Source organism: Mustela nigripes, chromosome 2 (assembly GCF_022355385.1).
Source record: "Mustela nigripes isolate SB6536 chromosome 2, MUSNIG.SB6536, whole genome shotgun sequence".
Taxonomy (NCBI): Eukaryota; Metazoa; Chordata; class Mammalia; order Carnivora; family Mustelidae; genus Mustela; species Mustela nigripes.
In genome coordinates, this window is record NC_081558.1 from 19,234,388 (window position 1) to 19,257,441 (window position 23,054).

The 23,054-nt window shown below is 48.9% G+C and overlaps 2 protein-coding genes across 10 annotated transcripts in view; both read right to left on the reverse strand.

Moving 5' to 3' along the window:
* IP6K1 (inositol hexakisphosphate kinase 1) overlaps window positions 1-10,740 on the reverse strand; it is a 64,749-nt gene extending 54,009 nt beyond the window's left edge. For all 6 annotated transcript variants that reach the window (XM_059389756.1, XM_059389751.1, XM_059389754.1 and 3 more), the window contains exon 1: window positions 10,538-10,740. The gene's annotated coding sequence lies outside the window, so the exon portion shown is untranslated. The remainder of the gene's footprint in view (window positions 1-10,537) is intronic.
* A 1,922-nt stretch (window positions 10,741-12,662) lies between these two features.
* Window positions 12,663-20,416, reverse strand: CDHR4 (cadherin related family member 4). Of its 4 annotated transcripts, none has more exons than XM_059387831.1 (19): window positions 20,303-20,416; window positions 19,787-19,971; window positions 19,499-19,661; window positions 19,333-19,424; window positions 18,689-18,799; window positions 17,954-18,057; window positions 17,613-17,749; window positions 17,140-17,323; window positions 16,890-17,043; window positions 16,537-16,630; window positions 16,017-16,220; window positions 15,797-15,936; window positions 15,423-15,573; window positions 15,115-15,335; window positions 14,740-14,882; window positions 13,741-13,797; window positions 13,552-13,639; window positions 13,302-13,329; window positions 12,663-12,815 (listed from the first exon to the last, which is right to left on the reverse strand). In XM_059387831.1, exons 1-19 carry the CDS (start codon window positions 20,349-20,351, stop codon window positions 12,760-12,762), a joined length of 2,361 nt encoding a protein of 786 aa, XP_059243814.1. In that variant the 5' UTR covers window positions 20,352-20,416; the 3' UTR covers window positions 12,663-12,759. The 4 variants fall into 4 exon arrangements, with proteins under 4 accessions (XP_059243814.1, XP_059243813.1, XP_059243812.1 ...); XM_059387830.1 differs by having other exon boundaries at window positions 13,302-13,332; XM_059387829.1 differs by having other exon boundaries at window positions 16,839-17,043.
* Between the last annotated feature and the right edge of the window lie 2,638 nt (window positions 20,417-23,054).

A 23,054-nucleotide genomic window follows, 5' to 3' on the forward strand; every position in this document is an offset into this window, starting at 1 on the left:
TAAAAGGCTAGTATCCAAAATTTATAGAGAACTTATCAACTCAACACCCAAAGAACAAATAATCCAATCAAGAAAAGGGCAGAGGACATAAACAGACAATTCTGCAAAAGAAGACATCCAGATGGCCGACAGACTCATGAAAAAGTGCTCCACATCACTCGGTATCAGGGAAATACAAATCAAAACCACAATGAAATACCACGTCACACCAGTAAGAATGGCTAAAATTAACAAATCAGGAAATGACAGGTGATGACAAGGATGCAGAGAAAGAGGAACCCTCCTGCACTGTTGGTGGGAATGCAAGTTGGTGCAGCTTGGAGGTCCCTCAAAAAGTTGAAAATAGAGCTATCCTATGTCCCAGCAATTGCACTACTAGGTATTTACCCTAAAGATACAAATATAGTGATCTGAAGGGGCACATGCACCCAAATGTCTATAGCAGCAATGTCCACAATAGCCAAACTATGGAAAGAACCTAGATGTCCATCAACAGATGAATGGATAAAGAAGATGTGGTCCATATATACAATGGAATACTATGCAGCCATCAAAAGAAATGCAATCTTGCCATTTGCAACAACATGGATGGAACTAAAAGGTATAATGCTAAGCGAAATAAGTCAATCAGAGAAAGATAATTATCATATGATCTCCCTGATATGAGGAATTTGAGAGGCAGAGAGGGGGGATTGGGAGGTAGGGAAGGAAAAATGAAACAAGATGGGATCAGGAGGGAGACAAACCGTAAGAGACTTTTAATCTCACAAAACAAACTGAGGGGAGGGGTGATATGGAGAGGGTGGTTGGGTGATGGACACTGGGGAGGGTATGTGCTATGGTAGTGCTGTGAAATGTGTAAGCCTGACAATTCACAAACCTGTACCCCTGGGGCAAATAATATATTATATGTTAACAAAAATAATTAATTAAAAAAAAAATACTAGTGGTTGCCAGGAGAGAGGGACAGATGAAAAGGAGCACACTGGATTTTAGGACAGCAAAACTATTCTGTATACTATAATGGTGGATACATGCCATTACACATTTGTCAAACCATTCTATGGAATGTACAACATCAAGAGTGAACCCTAACATAAACTATGGACTTTGGTGATAATGATGTGTCACCATAGGTTCACTGACTAACAAATGTACCACTCTGCTGTGGGATGTTGATAACAGAAGCTATTGGAAAAGGGGGGGGGCGGTTCAGAGGGTACATGGGAACTCTCTATACTTGACATTTAATTTTGCTATAGACTTAAAACTGCTCTAAAAAATAAGTATTTTATAAAAAGTCAAATTATGTAAGTGTTCTAATTTTATATCTGGGTGGTTGTTAGACAAATGTATATATGTATAAAAATCAAATTCTGTCCACTTTATATGTATTTTACCTGTATTTATAAATATATGTATTTATATGCATATGTATTTTATTTATACGTATATCAATAAATTACTTTGAAAGAAAAAAAAATTAATAGGGCCAACTAATCATTTGAGGGAAAATAACATCTGTGCTTAAATTAACACTGGAAAGCAGAGCCTTGACAAGGCATGGGCATTGTTCAAGCACTGAGACTCCCTAGTTCTGTGGCCTAAATGTATTTTTCTCATTTTCCTCCACCGTAAAATGAATGTACTACTGCTTGTCTCATGGAGCTGTTAAAAAAGAAATTTTTTCTCATCCACTTAGTTATTCAAAAAAAAAAAAAAAAAAAAACAGGAACACCAGGAAATAAAGATCCCAATCAAGTGAGAGGAATTTCATATATTGGTTCTCTCTCCCAACAAACTGTAAGAACTACAATGAACTATAAATAAAGACACTGGGGAACCTGGGTGGCTTAGTCAGCCACCTAGGCATCTGTCTTCAGCTCAGGTCATGATCTCAGAGTCCTGGGGCTCCCTGCGTCTGCTTCTCCCTCTCCCACTGCCCCTCTCCCAGCTCGTGCTCTTGAGCTTGCTCTCAAATAAATAAAAATCTTTAATAAATAAATAAATAAAGATACTTAATATTTTTAATAAAATGCCCTCTAAAGCAGTAGTGTTTTGGGGCGCCTGGGTGACTCAGCTGTTAAGCGTCTGCCTTCCGCTTAGGTCATGATCCCAGGATCATGTGCTGGGATGGAGCCCCACGTCAGGCTCCCTGCTCTGCAAGAAGCCTGCTTCTCCCTCTCCTGCTCCCCCTGCTTGTTTCCTATCTCGCTGCGTCTCTATCAAATAAATAAAATTGAAAGAAAGAAGGTTAGTTAGTTTTAAAAGTTTAATTTTCTTACTTCAACCAACTCCCACATGAAAGTTTCATTCCTCTTAAATCCCCACCTTACCTTCCATCAAGAACATACCATTTCAGCAGCTCCATTAGAATCAATTTAATTCTTTAAGAGATTTGGGAAGCTTTAAAAGAGGACTCTGATAACCAAGAAACTAGTCACTGACCATTGGCCCAAGCAGTCAATGGTGAAACAGAATGCAATATGCCAAACAGAGCTAGGAATAGGCAAAATGTGGAAATGACTTTTTTTTTTTTAAGATTTTATTTATTTATTTGACAGACAGAGATCACAAGTAGGTGGAGAGGCAGGCAGAGAGAGAGGAGGAAGCAGGCTCCCCACTGCGCAGAGAGCCCGATGGCGGGGATCCATCCCAGGACCCTGGGATCATGACCTGAGCTGAAGGCAGAGGCTTTAAAACACTGAGCCACCCAGGCGCCCCTGGAAATGACTTTTAATGGGTGTGGGTGTGGGTGTATTTAAGGGATGAACACTCTTCATCAAAAGCACTGTGTGCTGCTCTCAGAAATGAAAATCTAGAACCCTTAGATGACCCTCTCTTTGGTGCTAATTTTCTAACACTGTACACATGGGAGATTTTCAGACAAAGAAGCTTCAAACTTTAAAATGTTGCATGTGAATTAAAATTAAAATTCACATGCAACATTTTAAAATAGCAAAATAAATGCCATATGATTCACAGTCTAAAGAAGCAATGTCCACTGTGGCAACTGGACCTGAACACTTGCAAAGGCAAAAATCACCAAGGCCAGGCTCCACAGAGAGATGAAGGACAAATTCTGGGAATACTGTGAATAAAGAAACTTCCTGGTCTGCATCAATGAGCAGAAATCCAGGAGCACCTGGGTGGCTCAGCTGGTTAAGCGTCTGACTCTTGACTTCAGCTCCAGTCATGATCTCAGGGTCATGAAATTCAGCCCTGCGCCGCTCCAGGCTCCTTACTGGACATGGAGCCTGCTTAACATTCTCTCTCTCTCAGGGCGCCTGGGTAACTCAGTTGTTAAGCATCTGCCTTTGGCTCAGGTCATGATCCCAGGGTCCTGGTATCAAGCCCTGCATGGGGCTCCCTGCTCAGCAGGAAGCCTGCTTTTCTCCCTCTCCTACTCCCCCACTATTTGTGTTCCCTCTCCCGCTGTCTGTCAAATAAATAAATAAAAACTTTTTTTAAAAAAAGTAAAATAGGGATGCCTGGGTGGCTCAGATGGTTAAGTGTCTGCCTTCAGCTCAAGTCAGGGTCTCAGGATCCTGGGATCGAGTCCCGCATCAGGCTCTCCACTCAGCGGAGCAGTCTGTTTCTCCCTCTGCCTCTCCCCCTGCTTCTGCTCTCTCTCTCTCAAATGAATAAATTAAACATTTAAAAAAAGAAAAAAAAATTTTTTAATAAAGTAAAATTAAAAAAAAAAAGATTCTCTCTTCCTCTCCCCCATTTGCATGTGCACTCACTCTTCCCCTGCCCGCCCCTCCCAAAAAAGAAATCCAGAAGCATGACAAGCACTGATCTAAGTTCTAAGCAAACAGAACTCCCTCCAACTAGAAGATAGTGTCCACTTGTAATAAATAGTTCCTGGTTACTTCAACCTGCCACCTCAATAGAGTATCATTAGTTCTTAACTCAGTATAGGTAGATATGGAAATCAGGTAAAAGCAGAAAATTTAGCCTGGAGTGGAGAACTGTAATGGAGGAATAACAACAAAACTTGGGCCCAGGGCCAAAGGCCCATAGGACTGCTTTTTAACTTTTCCTGAAACAGTGTCCCACTGATGTAGTCTGGGAGTCAGAGCCATTCTACTCTCAGATGTATACTGAAAAGAAATGAAGGTTTGTACACACACCGATTTGTACAAGGACATCTATTGCTTCTCTCTTCATAATAGTCCCAAACTGGCAACAACTCACATACTGTTCAGGTATAAAAAGGAACACAACAAAATGGATGAACCTCAAAAACTCATACTAAGCAAAAGAAGCCAGATACAAAAAACTTCTCATTATTCCAGTAGTTCTATTCTACTAAGTCACTGCTAACACCAAGTTAGCAAATACCAAGCCACCACTACTAAGGGAAATACAGGGTTAGATTTCTGTGAGCTTTTAGTCACATTTTTGTCAACCAATATACATATTGGTTATATACATATTGGTTAGTATATAACCAATATGTATATTGGTTACAGAGCTACATACATATATGTATTATATATTACATATTACATACATACATACATATAATATATAACCAGAGCTACATACATATAATATATAACCTTGTATATTTCCAGAGCTACATACATATAATATATAACCTTGTATGTTTCTGTATTTTTCTTTAAGATTTTAGTAATTCATTTGACAGAGAGAGACACAGCGAGAGAAGGAAGACAAGCAGGTGGAGTGGCAGAGGGAGAGGCAGGCTTCCGGCCAAGCAGGGAGTCTGATGCAGGGCTAGATCCCGGGACCCTGGGATCATGAGCTGAGCTGAAACCAGACGCTCAATGCTGGAGCCACGCAGGTGCCCCGTATGTTTCTGTTTAAAGACAGTTTAATATACACTAGTCTCCCTTTATCCATTTTTTTTTATTTGCACAGTTTCAATCACTCAGAGTCAACCACGGTCCAGAGCAGATGGTCCTCCTGCTAAGGTATGGTCAGAAGGTCAGTAGTAGCCTAACACTCCATCACAATTCCTACATCATTCACCTCACTGCCTCTTATCACTCAAGCATTTTATCATCTCACATCATCATAAGGGTGAGTATAAGAAGATACTGTGAGAGAGTGATAATATTCGTGTAATTTTTATTACAGTATATTGTTATAATTGTTCTACTATATTATTAGTTATTACTGCCCCTTCCTGTGAGTGATTTATAAATTTAACTTTATTACAGATATGTGTGTATAAGCAAAAACATAGTACATACAGGGTTCAGTAACATCCCCCGTTTCAGGCACCCACTGGGGGTCCTGGAAAGGATCCCCTGCAGATAAGGGGGGACTACTGGATATTGTTGCCACATTAACACTGCACTCTCAGCCAACAGTACTGTGAGTCATGTCAAATGAAACTTATCTGATACACGTATTTTCTCCATAAGAGGCATCACAACCTTCTCCTGCTTAGGAAGATTAACAGCTTATCAGCACTACACTTGAGAGACATTTTAAACAGCAAAATCCCGTGCCCCCTCCCCCTGCCAAAAAAGGCAAAATTCCCAACAAAAAACACAAAAATATGAAAAACCATGGCACTAAAAAGACCATGAAAAGGACACTTGTCTATAATATTAAAGCTGAAGCAGAAGGCAGAGTGTCACCTTGTCCACTGGGAATGGACACAACGGCAATTCAAATATTTTGCCATTTCTGATCTGCAAAGGATTTTCTTTAACCAGTTAAGGGGCTCAAATTTTCTTAATTCATTGCCAAATTTTAAAAAATCAGGAAACTTCACATAAAAATTCAGATTTCTTGTTTTCTTAAAAAAAATAAAATCACAAGGGGCACCTGGGTAGCTCAGTTAGTTAAGAAGCTTCCTTCAATTCAGGTCAGGATACTAGGGTTCTGGGAATGAGCCCCATGTTGGGGTTCTGGGATCAAGCCCCATGTTGGGTTTCCTGCCCAGCAGGGAGTCTGCTTCTCCTCTCCCTCTGTCCCTCCCCTCCAATTTGAAGTCTCCCTCTCTCGCTCACTCATTCTCTCTCAAATAAATAAATAAAATCTCAACAACAACAAAAAAAAAAATCACAAGATCTGGTAACCCAACTGGCTGTAACTGAACAATGACCCTTTAGATAAGACTTGTGCTTGCTAGATCACCCTAGGTCCTACCTCTCTATTCAATGCCCTTACATTCCACTTCCCAAAATTTGTTGCCAGTTAACCAGTGATGTAAATGCATCATTTACCAACACAGATGTTTGTATAATATATTGCTGACTGAAAAAGGTACAAGTCAGGATGTACAGCATTACTTCATTTTTGTAAAAACTAAAGACAGAGGGGGGGGAAAGCCTGGTTATACACTAAAACACAGGGAAGTTAAAGGATGATCCTTTTTTATTTCTTCTTGTTACCTGTATGTTATCTTTCTTTAAACTAGTGAATATAATTACCCACCTAAGTTATTTTTCATAGCAGCTTTGAATTATAATCATACGATTTACCTATTTAATGTGCACAATTCAATGGCTTTTAGTATATTCAGAGACATGCACAACCATCACTACAATTTTAAACATACTCATTACCTCAAAAAGAAACTCCGTAACCTTATCTATCATTCCCCTATGCTCTCATCCACCTCCAAGCCCTAAGCAACCACTAACCTACTTACTATCTCTAGATAGATTTGCCTATTCTGGATATTTCGTATAAATGGAAAAATATGTGATCTTTTGTGTCTGGCTTCCTTCACTTCATGTGTTTTCCAGGTTCATCCATGTTGTGGTATGCATCAGTACTTCATTCTTTTTTGTTGCTAAATAATATTTCATTGTATGTATATATGCTTTATTTATGCATTACCAACTGATAAGACAGTTGAGTTGTTTCCCCCTTTGGCTATTGTAAGTAACACTGTATATGAACACTCATATACAGGTTTTTGTGTGGACATGTTTTCATTTCTCTTGGGTAGATTAATTAGGAGTGGGATTTGTTGGTCATAGGGTAACTATTTAACCATTTAAAGAACTGCCAGACTCTCCCAAATCCTGACAAAGGCACAGACCCACAAGCACAAATATACAAAATACCCAACTCCTCCCTGACTACATCATTTTACATTCACACCATTCTCTGTGTATGAAGGCTCTGATTTCTCCATATCCTTACCAACACTTGTCATTACCTGATTTTTCAATTATAGAATAAGTCGTTCATAAGTGTCATATCCTAACACACCCAGATTTTTATGTTCTCAAACTGCTTTTATGCATGGACATCAAATTTTAATCTTGAAAAGAGTCCAGTCAGGGCACCTGGGTGGCTCAGTCGGTTAAGTGTCTGCCTTCAGCTCCGGTCGTGATCCCAGGCCAAGAACTGCATTGGGCTCCCTGCTCAGTGGGGAGCCTACTTCTCCCTCTCCTTCTGCCACTCCCCCTAAAATGCACTCTCTCCTCTGTAAAATAAGTAAATAAAATCTTTACCAAAAAAGAAAAAAGAGAGAGAGACAGTCCAGTCCTAGACCTACTCACCTAGACTGCCCACCTTCTATAAAACGAAGGGACAGGAGTAAATGATCCCAACTCCCTCCCGCAAATGAAACCTTAACAGAAGAGATCAGCAGCAAATTTGCTAAGCACTCAATAAAACAAAGTCTCTAACAGGGATCCAGCCCTCAAGAGAACACATTTTCCCATCAAAACTCATTGCAATGCCTCCTACAAAGTGCAACTTCAAACCACAGTAGCAAATGAAAGTCTTGATCTATCACTTTTCATAAAAGAACCAAGATATCTTGAGAATCCATTGCTCCAATCCTGCTGTGATAGGGGAGGAAAAATAAAATCTAATTTAAAGTGAGGGCAAAACCACAGATCGAGTGACACAAACACACAAAATCCCCAACTGCTCCCTTGTCCCAAGCCCGAGACAGAGTGTACTGTGCAGCTTTTCCCCAGCTCTTCCATCACGGCTCCCCATAGTCTCAGGGTAGCACTGAAGGATATAATACTGACACATTTACAGCAGCCCAAGGTGGCAGTGAGAACAAGACCCAACCAAGAAGAATGTCTAAGAATGTCAGCATCCAGTACTATGTTCACCCAATGCATGTTTCCCAAGAATCAAAACTGGATCTTAGCCAGGAAGGGGATGGACCACACAGGCCCTTCTGCGATGCAGAATTACTGTTTTCAGGCTTCAGTTTTGCACTTTGAGCAAGTTCTGCCTCTGTCCTGCAGCACTGAGGATGGGCCTCCATAAGGCACTGGAGGTGCAAGCACTTCGGGCACAGTAAGAGGTGGAGATCCATGACCACCAAATCCCCATTTCTATGGGTTTATTCTGTCCACTTCCCTGTTTAAATACAGAAGGTGTTCTGAACTCAAATATAATACTCTTGTAAACAATTAGTTCTCATCTACATGTAACGCAAGACATAAAAATACAGTCCTTATTGTAGGAGAGGGGTTAGGTCTTAGAGGAAACAAAAAAAAAATATTCTTAAAAGAGCAAATACGGGGCGCCTGGGTGGCTCAGTGGGTTAAAGCCTCTGCCTTCGGCTCAGGTCATGATCCCAGGGTCCTTGGATGGAGCCCCGAGTCAGGCTCTCTGCTCAGTAGGGAGCCTGCTTCCACCTCTCTCTCTCTGCCTGCCTCTCTGCCTACTTGGGATCTCTGCCTGTCAAATAAATAAATAAATAAATATTTTAGGAAGAAAATTTTTTAAAAAGAGCAAATACTAGAGGCGCCTGGATGGCCAGTGGGTTAAAGCCTCTGCCTTTGGCTCAGGTCATGATCTCAGGGTCCTGGGATGGAGCCCCACATCAGGCTCTCTGCTCAGCAGGGAGCCTGCTTCCCCCCCCCCTCTCTCTGCCTGCCTACTTATGATCTCTCTGTCAAATAAATACAATCTATTAAAAAAAAAAAAGAGCAAATACTATTTTGTTTTTTTCTATAAGGGCAATAATGCTACTGCACGTCAGAGTACCCCCAAGGACTGGAATGTCTGGGGACTGTTTCATAAAGAGGACCTGAGCTGGACTCTGGAGAAAAGAGAAGTGGAGATGAAGAAGAACTGGTATCCCAAAGAGAAGCAAAAGCCATTGCATTCGGCTTGCAAGAGAACTGTGTAAGGAAGTACCTATCGTGTATGGAATGTCTAGCAAATCATTTGGCTAATGGGGATTAGGATAAGCCCTGGAGAGGTGGGCTGGGGCCAGCTGAGTGGCAGCACCTTGAATGCCAGGTTAGGACATCGGATCTCATCCCGTAAGCCTGCAGCAGTTTCTGACTTCAGTGTAGGATCTCCAGTCTCACCAAGTCTGTCTATTGCTCAAAACAGTTAAAAGTGCTGACATTTACAGGTGAATTACATAAATACAAGGAACAATCTTTGTGTTCTCACAAGTAAGACTACAGCAACAGGCCGCCAGCCTCCTTGGATTCAGTATCTTCTCCAAAAGAACCTCCTGATCAAGGAGCTGGTTTCTTTCAAAATTAAACATTCAAGGATGACAGGATCCTGACACAAACACACAAAGTACTGCTGTTGTTTGACTTACTTCATTCAGGCTTTCTGTACAACCACATACAAGGAACCTGTGCCAAGGAGCCAAGGGACCACCAGGAAAGAGCATCGTGTTTTGGAGCACTCAGAACTCTTTCTAGACCTGCACACCTTGCCCATGGTCTGTAACCTTCCCAACCTCACAGGAAGGGGGCCTGACAGTGTTTTAATTGGGCAAGATACATTTAATCTCTTAAAAGTTAATCTGACAATTCCAATTCCATACCATCCACAACGACAAAGAGAAGTTTCGTTTCCTTTTCTGATTGTAACACAGTCCTACATTTCCTTTGTCTCCTGTGACACGGGCAGAACATCTACCTCTTTAGGAGATAAAACAAAGTCATCACCATAATATTCACTTTCTTCTAGAGCAAAAAGACCTTACTACAAGTCCAAAAAACGGTCAGAAACTAAAGAAATTGTGTTCCAAAATAAAACTCGGACATCATAGACTTATTTAAGCAGGCTCTTCAGGAAAAAACACATACTGAGCTCCAAGGTGCACAGGAGGCAGGCGTCCGGCAGAGCCTGAGCTCAGCCAGAATCACAGGGCCGTGACACTGGCCTGCCTGGGTTCGTGGGGGGCTTTAGCCTGCTTCGTCTAGTCTTAGTTCTCAACTAAGTGAAAAACACTCGCAAGAACCACTCTAAGAAAGAGGTAGGTGTGTGTTTCTCACTCGGGAGCAACAGAAGACTCCCGAGAGCACCAGGCGGGCAATGGACACGTTTCAGCGGTGCGGGTCAGAGGAAATAATTTCCCGCTACCCCACCACCGGCCGGCCTTTGGGCGCAGGGCTCTCAGACCTCTCCCCGCGGCCGTCCACCGGCCTCGGCCCTGGCTTCTGGGAGGCTCCACGGGCAGCCAGTCAGGACGCTCGAGCGGTGCGAGCGATGCTTGGCGGATGCCCCGGCCCCGCGCGCGCCCGCTCCAGCCCCGCGCCCGCCGCCGCCCGCCCCGCCGGCGTCAGGCCGATCTTTCGGCCCGGCTCCTGTCACTCACCGGCCCGGCCCGGGCAGCAGGCGCCCACGGCTCCCCACGGGAGCTGGGCCCCCCGGGCCTCCAGGTTTCGGCCCGCCCCCGGCAGGCAGTGCAGGTGGATGAGCCCCGCAGCAGCGGCCCCGCACCGGCCGCTCGGTCCAGCTCCCGGCGCTGCCCACTGGGTACGGATCAACAACAAGATGGCGGCCAGCCGAGGGGGCGGGGGCCGGGCGTCATAGTAACCAGGACGGCGAAGAACCCGCCCCAGGTGAGGATGTCTCCAATCAACAGCCTCTTCGTCCGACGCCTTGAAGAGTGCTTCTCGCTGACAGGTCAATCGGCCTGTCCGTCAGAGCCTGCCTCTCACGGCGCTTGCCGAACGCCTCAGGACGTGACTGTGACGGCAAGGGCTGGCGCATGCGCGCTGTTCCCGGAGTTGCTAGCGGCAGAGCTTTTGCTGGCAACTCTTGAGGCTCTACCGCCCTTGGCCTTTTTGCGTGTGCAGCCTTTTTGCGTGTGCAGCCTTTTTGCGGAGCCGACAACGTGTTCCCACACACTCGCGCACAATTAGGGAACGCCTGCTGTGTGCTATATGCTTTTTTGGTCACCCACCCTGGAAGAGAGGGGCTTGTTGTCTAGGTTTACTGGTGAGGAAACTGAGGCTCAGAGGGGGAGGCCTGGCCAGGGTCACGCCACCTCTGGAAATGGAGGCACCGGATCTCGTACCTCCTCCTACTGATTTCAAAGCATAATACTCCCTTCCCAACGGCTTCCCCAGCTTTGCCTCTCATCAGTGACGAGGTGCAGCCACGTGTGCTAACCCCAAGCGGTTCCAGGCCCATTGTCCACGTTCATCTTTATGCCGCCTTGAGTTCAGTGCCCAGCACAAAACCTGGCACAAAACAGAAACTCCTCTTCCTGCCCTAGAGCATCTTGTCTTGAGTGCCTGACACCGCTTTTGCCCTAGATTGTCATGATACGTCTCAGAGTCTGTAAGTCCTAGGAAAATGGTTATTCCTTCTTCCTCATACAGAGCACCTAACTCCGGGCTTGGCTTCAGGGTTAGGAGCTCAAATGCAATCACATAATCTAGAACCACATCAAGTGCCAAAACTAGCTAGTTATGTGCCTTTTGAGACTTAGTTGCCCCATCTATAAAACGAGGGTAACAATGAGCCCTTAAACCTGGGTGAATGCTCAGGAAAGTCAGCCTATAACCACTTCCAATAACAGCCTGCTATCAGGTTGCTGTCTCTGGGGCCAGCTAGAACACCCTCACTTTGCCAGGAGCACCATGAAGCGGGGTTTTCCTATGAAAGTCACTCGGCATCTTCCCTGGCCTGGGACAGCATAACTGGCTTAGGAAGGGAATCCTCCACTGCCCTGAGAGGGCTTGTGTCCACAGACTTGGCAGAGGGGAGAAGATTGAAAGAACTTAGGGATATCTCAGTAAAGGTAACCTCTACCCTGAGAGGAGGTCCTCTTGGAGAGCTGGCAGTAACCTGAGACCTGATTCCAGGCCAGGCAAGGGGAGTGACCTAGCCCCACCTCCAACAGAACCTGCATTCCTGCAAGTTGTTGTAGGCCACCTGGCTGTGTGCAAGAGCTCAACTCAGCTCAGCATTGGGAGGGCTGAGAGCCAAGAAACCAGAAGAAACAGATTAAATGGGAAGATCCCATCAGAAGGGGGCTACCATCAATCCCTCCATACCCATCCGTCCTTGGGTTCTCAAGTCTGCACCAACTCTCACGTCAGTGCAAAAGTTCCAGATCCTTCCCAAGAAAACCTCCCCTACACAGTTTGCAAATGGCACTGGAGGTTGGTGAGGGCCCTCAAACAGCAACAATATTTTCTGTTCAATGGGGAAAGGAAACTCCTCGGCCCTCCCCATCTGCTAGAGCAGGTGGTCTCTGAAAGGACAGGCTGACTAGAGCATGAGCAAGGATAACAGCCTCTCACCTCTGCATTAATCACGGTCAGTCAGAACATCCTGCAGTGCCTTCTCAAAAGATAAATAATCTTACTACTCCCTAGAGTGCTCCCAGAAGGCAAGGCACTCTCCAAGTGAGAATAAAGAAACACAGATCTCAGAGCTTCTCCCACAGGTGGGTTTCAAGCCTGGGACTCTTCTGTTTGTAATTTTGTTTATTATAGAATCAACTTGCAGTCTCAACTGCTGATCATGGGAAGAAGGATTGCCACACGCAGTGAAGCAGTGAAGCAGTGAAGCAGCTTCTTGGCCTCAGAGCCAGCGCCGGGCTCCCGTGAGCGTGTTGAACAAGTATTCTCTGCCTGTACCTGAGCTCAGATGAACAGGAGGAGGAGAGGGCACTGCTGGCTTCAGCAGAACAGCCTCCTTCCCTTAAAGGTAGGGAAGACATTCCAGGACCCCTGGGGAGACCCTCCTCTGCTCAATCCAACGTGTTCCCTCCCTCCTTTCTCAGCCATCCTGTGAGGTCTGGCTCAAATGTACAGGAAGCCCCCTTGATTCCTACAGACTGGACACCAGCCCCCAAGCCCAGGGCCGGATTACGGTGAAATCACTGATGACCATGTAATATCTGAGGGTCCCTCCCCTCACCACCCTTTCCACCATAGGCAGGAACCAGACCAGGTCTAAGTCTGACAGGTGTTTGAAAAACATTGGCTGAAAGGTGAATGGGGGTGAGAACAGACCCCATTTAGGGAAAGAGTAGCTGGCGGTTGCCTGGTGGTCAAAGGAGATGCTGAGATGGGCTAAGGAGAGAAAGTGGACCCAGGTGGTCTGGGAAGAGGGGGACTCACGGGAGTCCTGTGCTCTGCCATCGAAGTGCTGCTGATGGGGAGAATGAGAGAGGGCAATGAGCTGAGCCCTGCCCCCAGGGAGCGGCTGAAGGTCTTCTCCCAAAGGGGTCAGGAGTCCCACTGTCTCCTCCATCCTGATGGTGCTGCCATGGGCTCTACCAGGGGTAGCCATGCACAGGAGGCAGGCTTGACAGGGCGGTACTCTGGAGCAGCCTCTGTGCCCCCTATACAGGATGGTGGGTTGGCATACCAGGCTGACGACACTGCTGGGTGCCCGTGGCATCTCTGTCCTCGGTGCCTCTGTGAACCCCTCAATGGACTCCTCAGTTCCCTGGATACTAGGGCAAACCAAGAGCAAGAATAAGGATAAGGCTCTTGGTCCCAGCCTGAGTTTAAGAAGAGGGACTCTCAGGCATTGAGGTATGTAAAGGAGCCTGACCTGTTTAGTAGCAGAGCCTGGGCTGATTTGCTTGGTGTCTGCAGCATCTGGGCCAACCTAAAATGCCAGGAGGTGGGACCAGTCAGTGAGGGCAGCAGACTTGCTGGCTCCAGGAACCAGCACCATTTATCTGTCCCTTTATATTGGGGCTAGCCGATGTCTGTATGCAATGCCCACATTGTTACCCCCAACCTTCTCCTGGATTCAGTCCTGTGCCCACAAAACAAAGTCATTCTTGGGGGCAGGTCTGGTTTGAAGTGAAGGGTAAGGATAAGAAATAGGGATAAATAGGGGCGCCTAGGTGGCTCAGATGATTAAGTGTCTGCCTTTGGCTCAGGCCATGATCTCCAGGTCCTGGGATCAAGCCGCATGTCAGGGTCTCAGGTCTTCGGGGAGTCTGATTCTCCCTCTCCCTCTGCCTCTCCCCCTGCTTGTACTCTCTCTCTCTCTCAAATGAATAAATAAAATCTTTAAAAAGAAAGAAAGAAATAGGGAGGAGCGCTTGGGTGGCTCAGTGGGTTAAAGCCTCTGCCTTCAGCTCAGGTCATGATCTCAGGGTCCTGGGATGGAGCCCTGCATCAGGCTCTCTGCTCAGCAGGGAGCCTGCTTCCCACCTCTCTGTCTGCCTGCCTCTCTGCCTACTTGTGATCTCTCTCTCTCTGTCAAATAAATAATATCTTTAAAAAAAAAAAAAAGCTTTAAGAAAGAAATAGGGATAAATGCCCAATGCATGACAAACTCTGAATCTCAAAATACTGGGCCTCATCCACACCCAGCCCATTCCAAGACCAGGCTCTGCCAATACCGGAGACAACTTCCTCCCAGTGCCTCTCTGCCTCTAACCGGAAGACCCCTGGAGGGAGAGCAGCCTGAATTAATACGAGTTTTCCTGCACAGCAATTTGGGCATTGTCACCAAATCTTGATAAAACCACATATCACGGATGGGGTCCATTAGTGGGCTGGGGTGAGACAGAGAGCAGAGGGATAGAAACCCTACCCCTGGAAGAGCCTGTTGAAGAGCCAGCCCAGAGCCAAGAGAAAGAGGGCACTTGTCACAGTCAGCACCACCACAAACCAAGGTTCCGGCTGCCAGAAAGCCTCCACGTCTGTCACGAGCAGGGGTGTCATCACTGAAGGCACCTGAAATGGGGGCCACAACCCTGCCCAAATGCCCTGATCATCCAGCCTTCAGACCCCTCCAAGAGTTGGGCTGCCGCACACCCCAGAGTTGCTCTTCTGAATTACTAGGCTCTTAACACTCAATGACTTCCTCTGGAGTGCCTTCCCCCATCGTTCCGCCTGGAGAACTGGGTCTCCTCACCCTTCAAGATCCTCTCTCCCCACTTCCCAAGGTCCAAAGGGCCCCTCTCACTGGGGATCTGTGGGTGCGGGTGGTCACTGTGCTGGTGCTCCAGGGAATGAGATGCACAATGACGGTGGCTGTGGTGCTGAGGTGGGGGATGGAGGGACCTGCATCAGCCACCCGGATCAATAGCTCATAAGTATGGGGCTGCTCTGGCCAGTGGGGTCCCCACGTGATGCTCTTGTGCACCAGGAAGGGTCCTTGCAGGCTGAATCGACTCTGACTGTTCCCTGAAAGCAAAGTGGCAGAAGTAGGGGACTACTGCTGGCGTTGGCCTGCTCCTTCCCCAACAGCCCAGTAGCCCCCACAGCCCTCACCTCCCACGATGCTGTAGGAGAAGGCCCGACGCTGTGGCTCCTGAGGAACCCAACATGACACCTTGGTTACCTCCACACTATGGCCCAGAGGAGCGTAGATGGTGAGTTCTTGAAACGGGGGCTGACACTTGGGGGCATAGTCATTCACATCCTGCAGGAAGGTAGCCAGATCACCCCAAATCCCCAGGCTGGTCCCCCTCAGTCTCCCCCAACCACAGCCAGAGCCCAGGTGTCAGGAAACAGGTCCCAGAGGTTTCTATGAGGAGGCACCACTTCCCTCCAGCCAACCAATGGAAGAAACTTAAGTCCTGGGAAGAAGTAGAATGCCAGAGGAAGATTTGCCAAGTGTTTCCAAGGCCTCGGGGCTCAAGTACCTCAACCTCGATGGTAATGGTGCAGGAGCCAGAGCGGCGCTGGGTGGGGTGCTGGTCTTGGCTATGGTCAGTTACCAGGACAGTGAGCCTGTACAGTGTCTGCAGCTCATAGTCCAAAGATCCCAGGAGGTGAACCTCCCCTAGAAGAGGTGCCCACAGCCTCAGCCTGCAGAGTCAGCTCCAGTTCCCTCCCTCCATCCCAGCCCTGGCGCGGAAGTACCGCTGAGACGGTCCACAGAGAAGGTGGTGGGGCCACCAGAGATGTAGTACTCGATGCTGTTGTGTGGGTAATCCTTGTCTGTGCCCACCACAGAGCCAAGCAGGGTGTGGGGCCCTGCATCCTCCCGGATCCGGAATGTGCGAGGGACACAGGCTGGGGAGAACTCATTGACAGGAGTCACCATCACCAATACTGGTACCTCACCTAGAGGCCATTGGGTGGTCAAGGAGCTGGCCTGGGGTGTCCAGCCCTTTCCTGGTGTCTGAGGAGGGAGACAGGGCCCTCCCTGGGGGTCTAAGGAGGGAGTGGATCTGGAGGAAGGAAGGGCAATAGGCATTCCTTGGGTGGAGAGGGCGATGCCAAGGAGAGGAGAGAGAATGCCCCACCCTAGGAGTCTGACATGGAGACAACCCTGCCCTATTGGTTTCTGTGGGAAGAGAGGTGACCTTATCTTGAGGATAGGGAGAGGGGTACAGAACAACCCTGTCCTGAATGTCCAGGCCTAGGTATGGTCACTCACTGGTCATGGGGGGGTGACCACCATCGAGCACCAGGATGGAGGCTGCATGCTGAAAGCAGGCCCCAGGAGTGTCACAGTCCAGTGTGGCATTCACCTGGCCAGAGGGACCACAGAGTGAGGCCAAGCCAAGGCCTGGGAGAGCCTAAAGCCACCCTGGGCTGCATGAGGTCAGGGCATCCACACACAGTCAACCCTGAGCCTCTGCTTCCTGGACTTCAAAGCAGATTGACTCCCCCATCAAGGCCTTCACCGTCATGGTCTCAGCTCCCACAGAACCTTGCCCCCCCCCCACTACCCTCCACCTTCATGTCCTGGAGCACCCAGCACATGGGTCTGTAGGCGGGACTGGGCACCTCCAAGGCCCTGCCTCGAAGGCAGAGGCTAGCAGGACCAGGCGGGCTGTGGAACTGCAGCTCGTAGTCGAGGGGGGAGCCAGCAGAGTCGGGATCAGTGCAAGTGAAGGTTTTCAGCACAGTGCCCACCGGCGTGGTCTCTGGGATTTCAGTCCTGGGAGCAGAGTGCGGGCGGCAAGGCAAGAGTAGAACAGGACCACAAGCCATGGCCATTCCCCCAATATCTTAGATAAGGTTCCTGTGTACTCACACCAGCATTGCTGGGAGGCAGCGCGGGGGCCAGCGGTTGACCGAACGCACGTTCACCGTGACATCGAGGTCAGCGCTGGCCCACGGCCTGCGCCGCTCATAGGCCTTCACCTGAAGCCTAGTGACCGCCACGCCCCGGGCAGGCGCCAACTCCAAGGGTGCGGTGGTGCGGACCACGCCGTCCTCTGGGAGGGGAGGGGTGGGGAATGCTGAGTTTAGCCCCGCCCCCAGCTCAATCCCGTTCCCATCATCCCACCGGATCCACCGCACCCAGTGGGCGCTGAGCCTTCTCCTTCTGGCCACCTCCTCCGAGCCTCTCCTCCGAGCCTCTCCTCTAATTCTAGTCCGGCTTCCCAACGCCACCTCGCCCCCATCTGCCCTGGCTCCAGCCTCATTTCTCAGGAGGGCGGGGAGATAGCACTGGACCAGCCGCAGGGGTATGCTGCACCACAACCACCCCCCAGTGCCCCTCACCACGTCCGATGGAGAAGAGCGGGCAGGGCACCGGGGAGAGGATTTCGTAGCGCACGTCTAAGCCCCGGGCTCGAACCTGAACTACATTACTGCCGGGGGCCAGGTCCTCCAGGATGGTGACATTTGGGGCCTGTCCCCTGGACAAAAAGTTTGGGGGGGTAAGCACTAGCTCATGCCTGCTCACGCCACCCCGGGCCCTGTCCACAGGCCGCTCCCCCGGGAGTTTCCTCATACAGGAGCTAGCTGGGGACGCCTCAGCAGCCCCACACCTTAACCTTATTCCTAATTCCCTGGGCCTATGCCTTGCCACCCCCACTGTACCCAGAGTAAGGGAGCCTTACAGGAAGGAGATCTGACTGGAGGGATCAGGCAAAACTTTCACCTTCAGCATCCTGTGGCAGCTTTGATTTTGGCCAAAGCTCACCAAAACCTCAAGCGGGAAGACCTACAGTGCACACAGAGCAGGAAGAGGACTAGTGTATCTACTATAGGTCTTTGCACAGTCTTCCCTCCAATAGGCACTCCCTGCCTCAGGCCCTCCATGGACAAGGAGCCCCAACCCTCACTCCACCCCAATACCTGTCACTCTGCTGACAGGTACTCCTTTGAGTCCCATTATTTGGGGCCATAAATTCTTCTTTTAGGATGCAAGCAGCCCCCAAATGTGTGATATCTGAGTCATTCACAATGCGACATCGTATTAGAGTTACTAAGAGCCCATCATTAAGACACGGAGGTTTTAAAGAAGGAACTTCTCTAATCTTCTCCAGACTAGCCACTTTACCCAGAACTTTCTCTTCCTATGTAACTGCTCTGAACACTCTCAGTCCTATTAAAGGCACTGGGAGCTCCCAGAGCCAGAGATCCCTTTTCTTTCTGGAACTCCAGAACCCAGCACAGAACCAGGCCAGTGTGAGAGAATAGCTAGCATGTGGCAACAGGTACAGATGTGGGCTATGTCTGAACATGGCAGCAAAATTTCAGAGACCAAGAACAAACAAACCTCCAGGAAATGGTGGCTCTTGTCTATTGCATGCCCCATCCGTGGGTATCCCCAGGTTCCAAGTCAAGCTCACCTTTGGAGCATGGCCTTTGAGGCCCTGGGATGGTGCCAGCAGCCAGCCTTGCCCATTGATGGAGAAAGGTCCGGGGAAGTATGGAGGGTCCTGGGCACTGTTGATGCTTAGCTGACAGGACAGTGATGCTGGAGGCCCCAGCCCTACCACCAGTGCCCCACACATCCCTGTAGAAATCCCCCAACACCCCAGCTGGTACTTGCCCACACCCAACGCTCCCATACCCCACCACAGGGTGACTCCCCAATCTCCACCCTGACTCCTGGCCCTGATCCTCAATCTTTTCTGCTTTTAAATCAATTATTTTGTTTGTTTGTTTGTTTTAAACGACATTTCTTTTTTTGGATTCCAAGAGTGATACAGGGTTTTCATGAAGAATTCAGAACCCTGAGGAGAGCCAGAAAGAACACAAGCCCTGAGATGTCCTTGCAGGACAACCATGGTCTTCAGGGGGATGCAGCCCTCAGTGACTCTCTCCAGAAACACCCCTCATGCAGAGGCTCACCACACACTAAAGGGGCCCTCCGCATTCTGTGTTTGGCCAGAGAGGAGCTGGGCCAAGGAGGGGCCGGGTTTGGTTTCCCTAGGTGCTTCCCCCATCCTGCTGTTCCCTCTACCCCTGACTGCTCATGTGCTGGGCTCACCTGGGCACGCTGGAGTTGCAGGCCTGGGAGCAGCAGAGTGTACAGCTGGGCTCCAGGGGTGACCATTTCCCGAACCTGAATGATTTCCCCACCTAGCCAGAGGGGAAGTCAGGGAGGCTCTGCTCAGGCCGTGCCACCCAGCCCTGCCTGCTGCCCCTGGCCTCACCTGGGTTGGCAAATTGGCCGGCACATGGGCTGTAGCCAGGGTCCCGGTGCACATTCACAGAGAGGGGTGCCTCCAACACTTTCTTGCCACATGTGAGCCGCAGCTGCAGTCTGTAGTGATTCACTGCCAGGGCATCCAGCCGGGCCGAGCTACTTAAGGTCACCTGGGGCAGATGGGCAGTGCCATGTGGGACTCTGGGCTCTCCATCCCCATACACTACCTCTGGCTTGGGGAATTGAGGGCCTGCCCTTGTCCCCCCATGCTTCCCATCTGTGCCCAGGACCCTACCATGGCCATGTAGGTCTTCTGCTGCCTGTTCAGGCTGGGTGGGTTAAAGAAGGTGGTTGGTGGCTGCACGTAGAGCAACTCCAGGGTGGGCACGTAAGACGTGCAGTTGATGGGGAAGGAGTAAAGGATGGCACCAGGTCCCTGGCTCTCAGAGACATTTATGAACCAGGGCAGGCCGTGGAGTTCTATGAGGAAGAGACAATTCAGGCTGGAGGCCCCCCACGCATGCTGGCCCTTCGGCTTCAGGGCCCAGTCACGTCTCAGGACCAAGCAGCCAAAAACTCTTCCTTGTCCCCCACATCCAACCATGACTCAGCTCATTGAACAAGAGTGAGGTCTTGGTTGAGGAAGCAGCCATAAGGAATGAGGGTCAGGGAGTTAGATCTTTGTCCTTCCTTGCTTGGCCCACAGCCCCTGCCCTGCATGGTAGCTTATCTGAGAAGAGTCATGATTTCACTGCACTGTGGAGGGTGTTGGGGCATGAAAAGTGGGTTCCCCCACCCACCAACTCCTCACCAGAGACAACCAGAGCTAGCAGAAGCACCGGGGGCCTGAGCAGGGCCATGGTGGCCTGAAGACACAGACAGCAGAGGAGACTCCGGAAGACCAGACGTGTTTGTCAGGCCTACCCTGTTGCCAGGTCAGTTGCTTAAACACCGCAGGGCAGGCTGGACTCCTGGGCCTCCCAGGTCTCAGCCCCACCCATCCCTGGTGACTTGAGCTCCAGACTCCAGACAGGGACTACAAGGCCTGGGCAACCCCAAGGTTTACTGCGTCCAGTGAATTCTCCCATTTGTTACTATAACCCAAAGGAAATGTTAGGGGGAAAGGATCGAGCTTCTGGTAGGGAAACCAGGTTCAGGGAAGGAAGTCTTGGTCATGCAGTCTTTGAGACACAAGCACAGCACCCAGGAAAACTGGGTTAAGGACTTGCTGGGCCATAGAGTCCAAACTCCAGTTGCCCACCCCCTCTCACCATTAAGAACATTATCTGCCTATAAATCTGAGCCCAGCCATCAGCAAAATCTCTTAAAAGTTGCCTACATTCCAAGAGCAAGAAGAATCCGTGGTGATATAAATCAAAATAGTGGTTATCTTCGAGACTATCAACTGGAGGGGGCACAAAGTGTCCTCCTGGAGTCGCTGGGGAGAGTCTATACCTTGATCTGGGCGACAACTATACACGTGTTTATAGATTTTAACATTCATTGAGCTGTACCTTTGAGAGCTGTCCATTATATTTAAATGTCAATTTTTATTTTTTTAATTTTAATTTTATTTTTTAAAGATTTTATTTATGTATTTGACAGACAGAGATCACAAGTAGGCAGAGAAGCAGGCAGAGAGGAGGAAGCAGGCTCCCCGCTGAGCAGAGAGTCCGATGGTGGGGATCCATCCCAGGACCCTGGGATCATGACCTGAGCTGAAGGCAGAGGCTTTAACCCACTGAGCCACCCAGGTGCCCTCAATTTTTATTTTTTTTTTAAAGATTTTATTTATTTGGCAGCGAGAGATCACAAGTAGGCAGAGAAGCAGGTAGAGAGAGAGAGGAGGAAACAGGCTCCCTGCCAAGCAGAGAACCCGATGCAGGACTCGATCCCAGGACCCTGAGATCATGACCCAAGCCAAAGGCAGAGGCTTAACCCACTGAGCCACCCAGACGCCCCATATGTCAATCTTTAAAAAGTTGTTCACACTTGCACTTTCTAGTTCTTCATCTCTCACTCTCTTCTATCATCAAGTTTGTCGCTCTCTTTGTGAAACTGCCCTTGCCAGAGTCCTCAGAGATCTGCATACTGCTAAGTTCAGTTCATTTTCCAGTCTCCCCTCCTGGGCAGTGTTTGACACTTGCTCCCTTGGCTCCTAAGTGCCCACACTCTCTCAGTTTCCTCCCCTCTCCCTGGCTGCTCCTGCTTAGTCCCCATGCGGGTCCTGCTTCCCTATCACAACCAAGAGGATTCTTCGAGCATTCAGTCCTGACTGCTGCCCTCCTCTGTCTACAGTCACCTCCCCCAACACATCCAAGTCTGTGGCCTTAAATACCATCCACTCGCTTTGCTTCCCAGATCCAAGGCTTCAGTGTCCATCCCTCTCCCAAATTCCAGAGTCACACACCCTGTGGCTGCCTCTGCATCTCATGTGGGGTTTCCAACAGGCATCTCAAGGGTCGAGCGTCTACAAATAATCCCTTGGTGTTCCTCCCTGAACCCATTCTTCTCCAGTCTCTTTCCTGGACCCAGTCACAGCAATTCCATCTAACCAGCTGTTCAGGCCAGAAATCTAGTAGGAGTCATGGTGGATGCTCTTCTTTCCCTACCCATATTCGTGCATCAGCAAGGCTTGATTTTAGCTCCAAAACGTATCCCAAAGTCACCCCCTCCTGTGTCCCTGCCCTACCCAGGCCCAGGCCCTTCCCTTCCTTGGTGGATGAGGGCAGGAGTCTCCACTCTGAATACAGAGTGATTCTCCTAAAGCAGTAGGATTACCCAAACAGGAACCATCCTGGCTCATTCCCTGCTCAAAATCCCAGTGCTCCCCACCACACCAAGAACAAAACCCTCTATTTCTTTCCGGGGTTGCTAGGAGCTTGGTTTGCTGACCTCCTTCCCCTACTACCACCGTCTAGACACCTAGGCCTTCTTTATGTTAAGCTCTGTGCAACCCTTCTCTTCTAAGGGCCTTCAGCTGGCTGATGCTTCTGCCTAGAATACCCATCTTTTTGTCCCCCCCCCTTTTTTTGAGAATAAGAGAGACCATGGGGGAGGGTGCAGAGGGAGAGAGAGAATCTTAAGCAGACTCCTCGCTCAGCGTGGAGCCCAACTTCAGGCTCCATCTCACCACCCTGAGATCATGACCTCAGAGGAAATCAAGAGTCAAGACACATGGGTGCCTGGGTAGCCCAGTGGGTTAAGCCTCTGCCTTTGGCTCAGGTCATGATCTCTGCAGGGAGCCCGCTCCCTTCTTCCCTTCTGTCTGCCCCTCTGCCTACTTGTGACTTCTCTGTCAAATAAATAAATAAAATCTTAAAAAAAAAAAAAAAAGAGGGGCGCCTGGGTGGCTCAGTGGTTTAAGCCTCTGCCTTCAGCTCAGGTCATGATCCTAGGGTCCTGGGATCGAGCCCCGCATCCGGCTTTCTGCTCTGCAGGGAGCCTGCTTCCTCCTCTCTCTGCCTGCCTCTCTGCCTACTTGTGATCTCTGTCTGTCAAATAAATAAATAAAATCTTTTTTTTTTAAGATTTTATTTATTTATTTGACAGAGAGAAATCAC

What these genes read in the sequence shown, in the direction of transcription:
- CDHR4 (XM_059387828.1), bottom strand. Translation starts at nt 20,351, where the DNA reads ATGGCCCTGCTCAGGCCCCCGGTGCTTCTGCTAGCTCTGGTTGTCTCT. An exon ending in GCTAGCTCTGGTTGTCTCTG is followed by an intron (nt 19,972 to 20,302) that starts GTGAGGAGTTGG and finishes TCTTCCTCATAG; the next exon opens with AACTCCACGGCCTGCCCTGG. An exon ending in CTCCTACAGCATCGTGGGAG is followed by an intron (nt 15,336 to 15,422) that starts GTGAGGGCTGTG and finishes CTTTGCTTTCAG; the next exon opens with GGAACAGTCAGAGTCGATTC.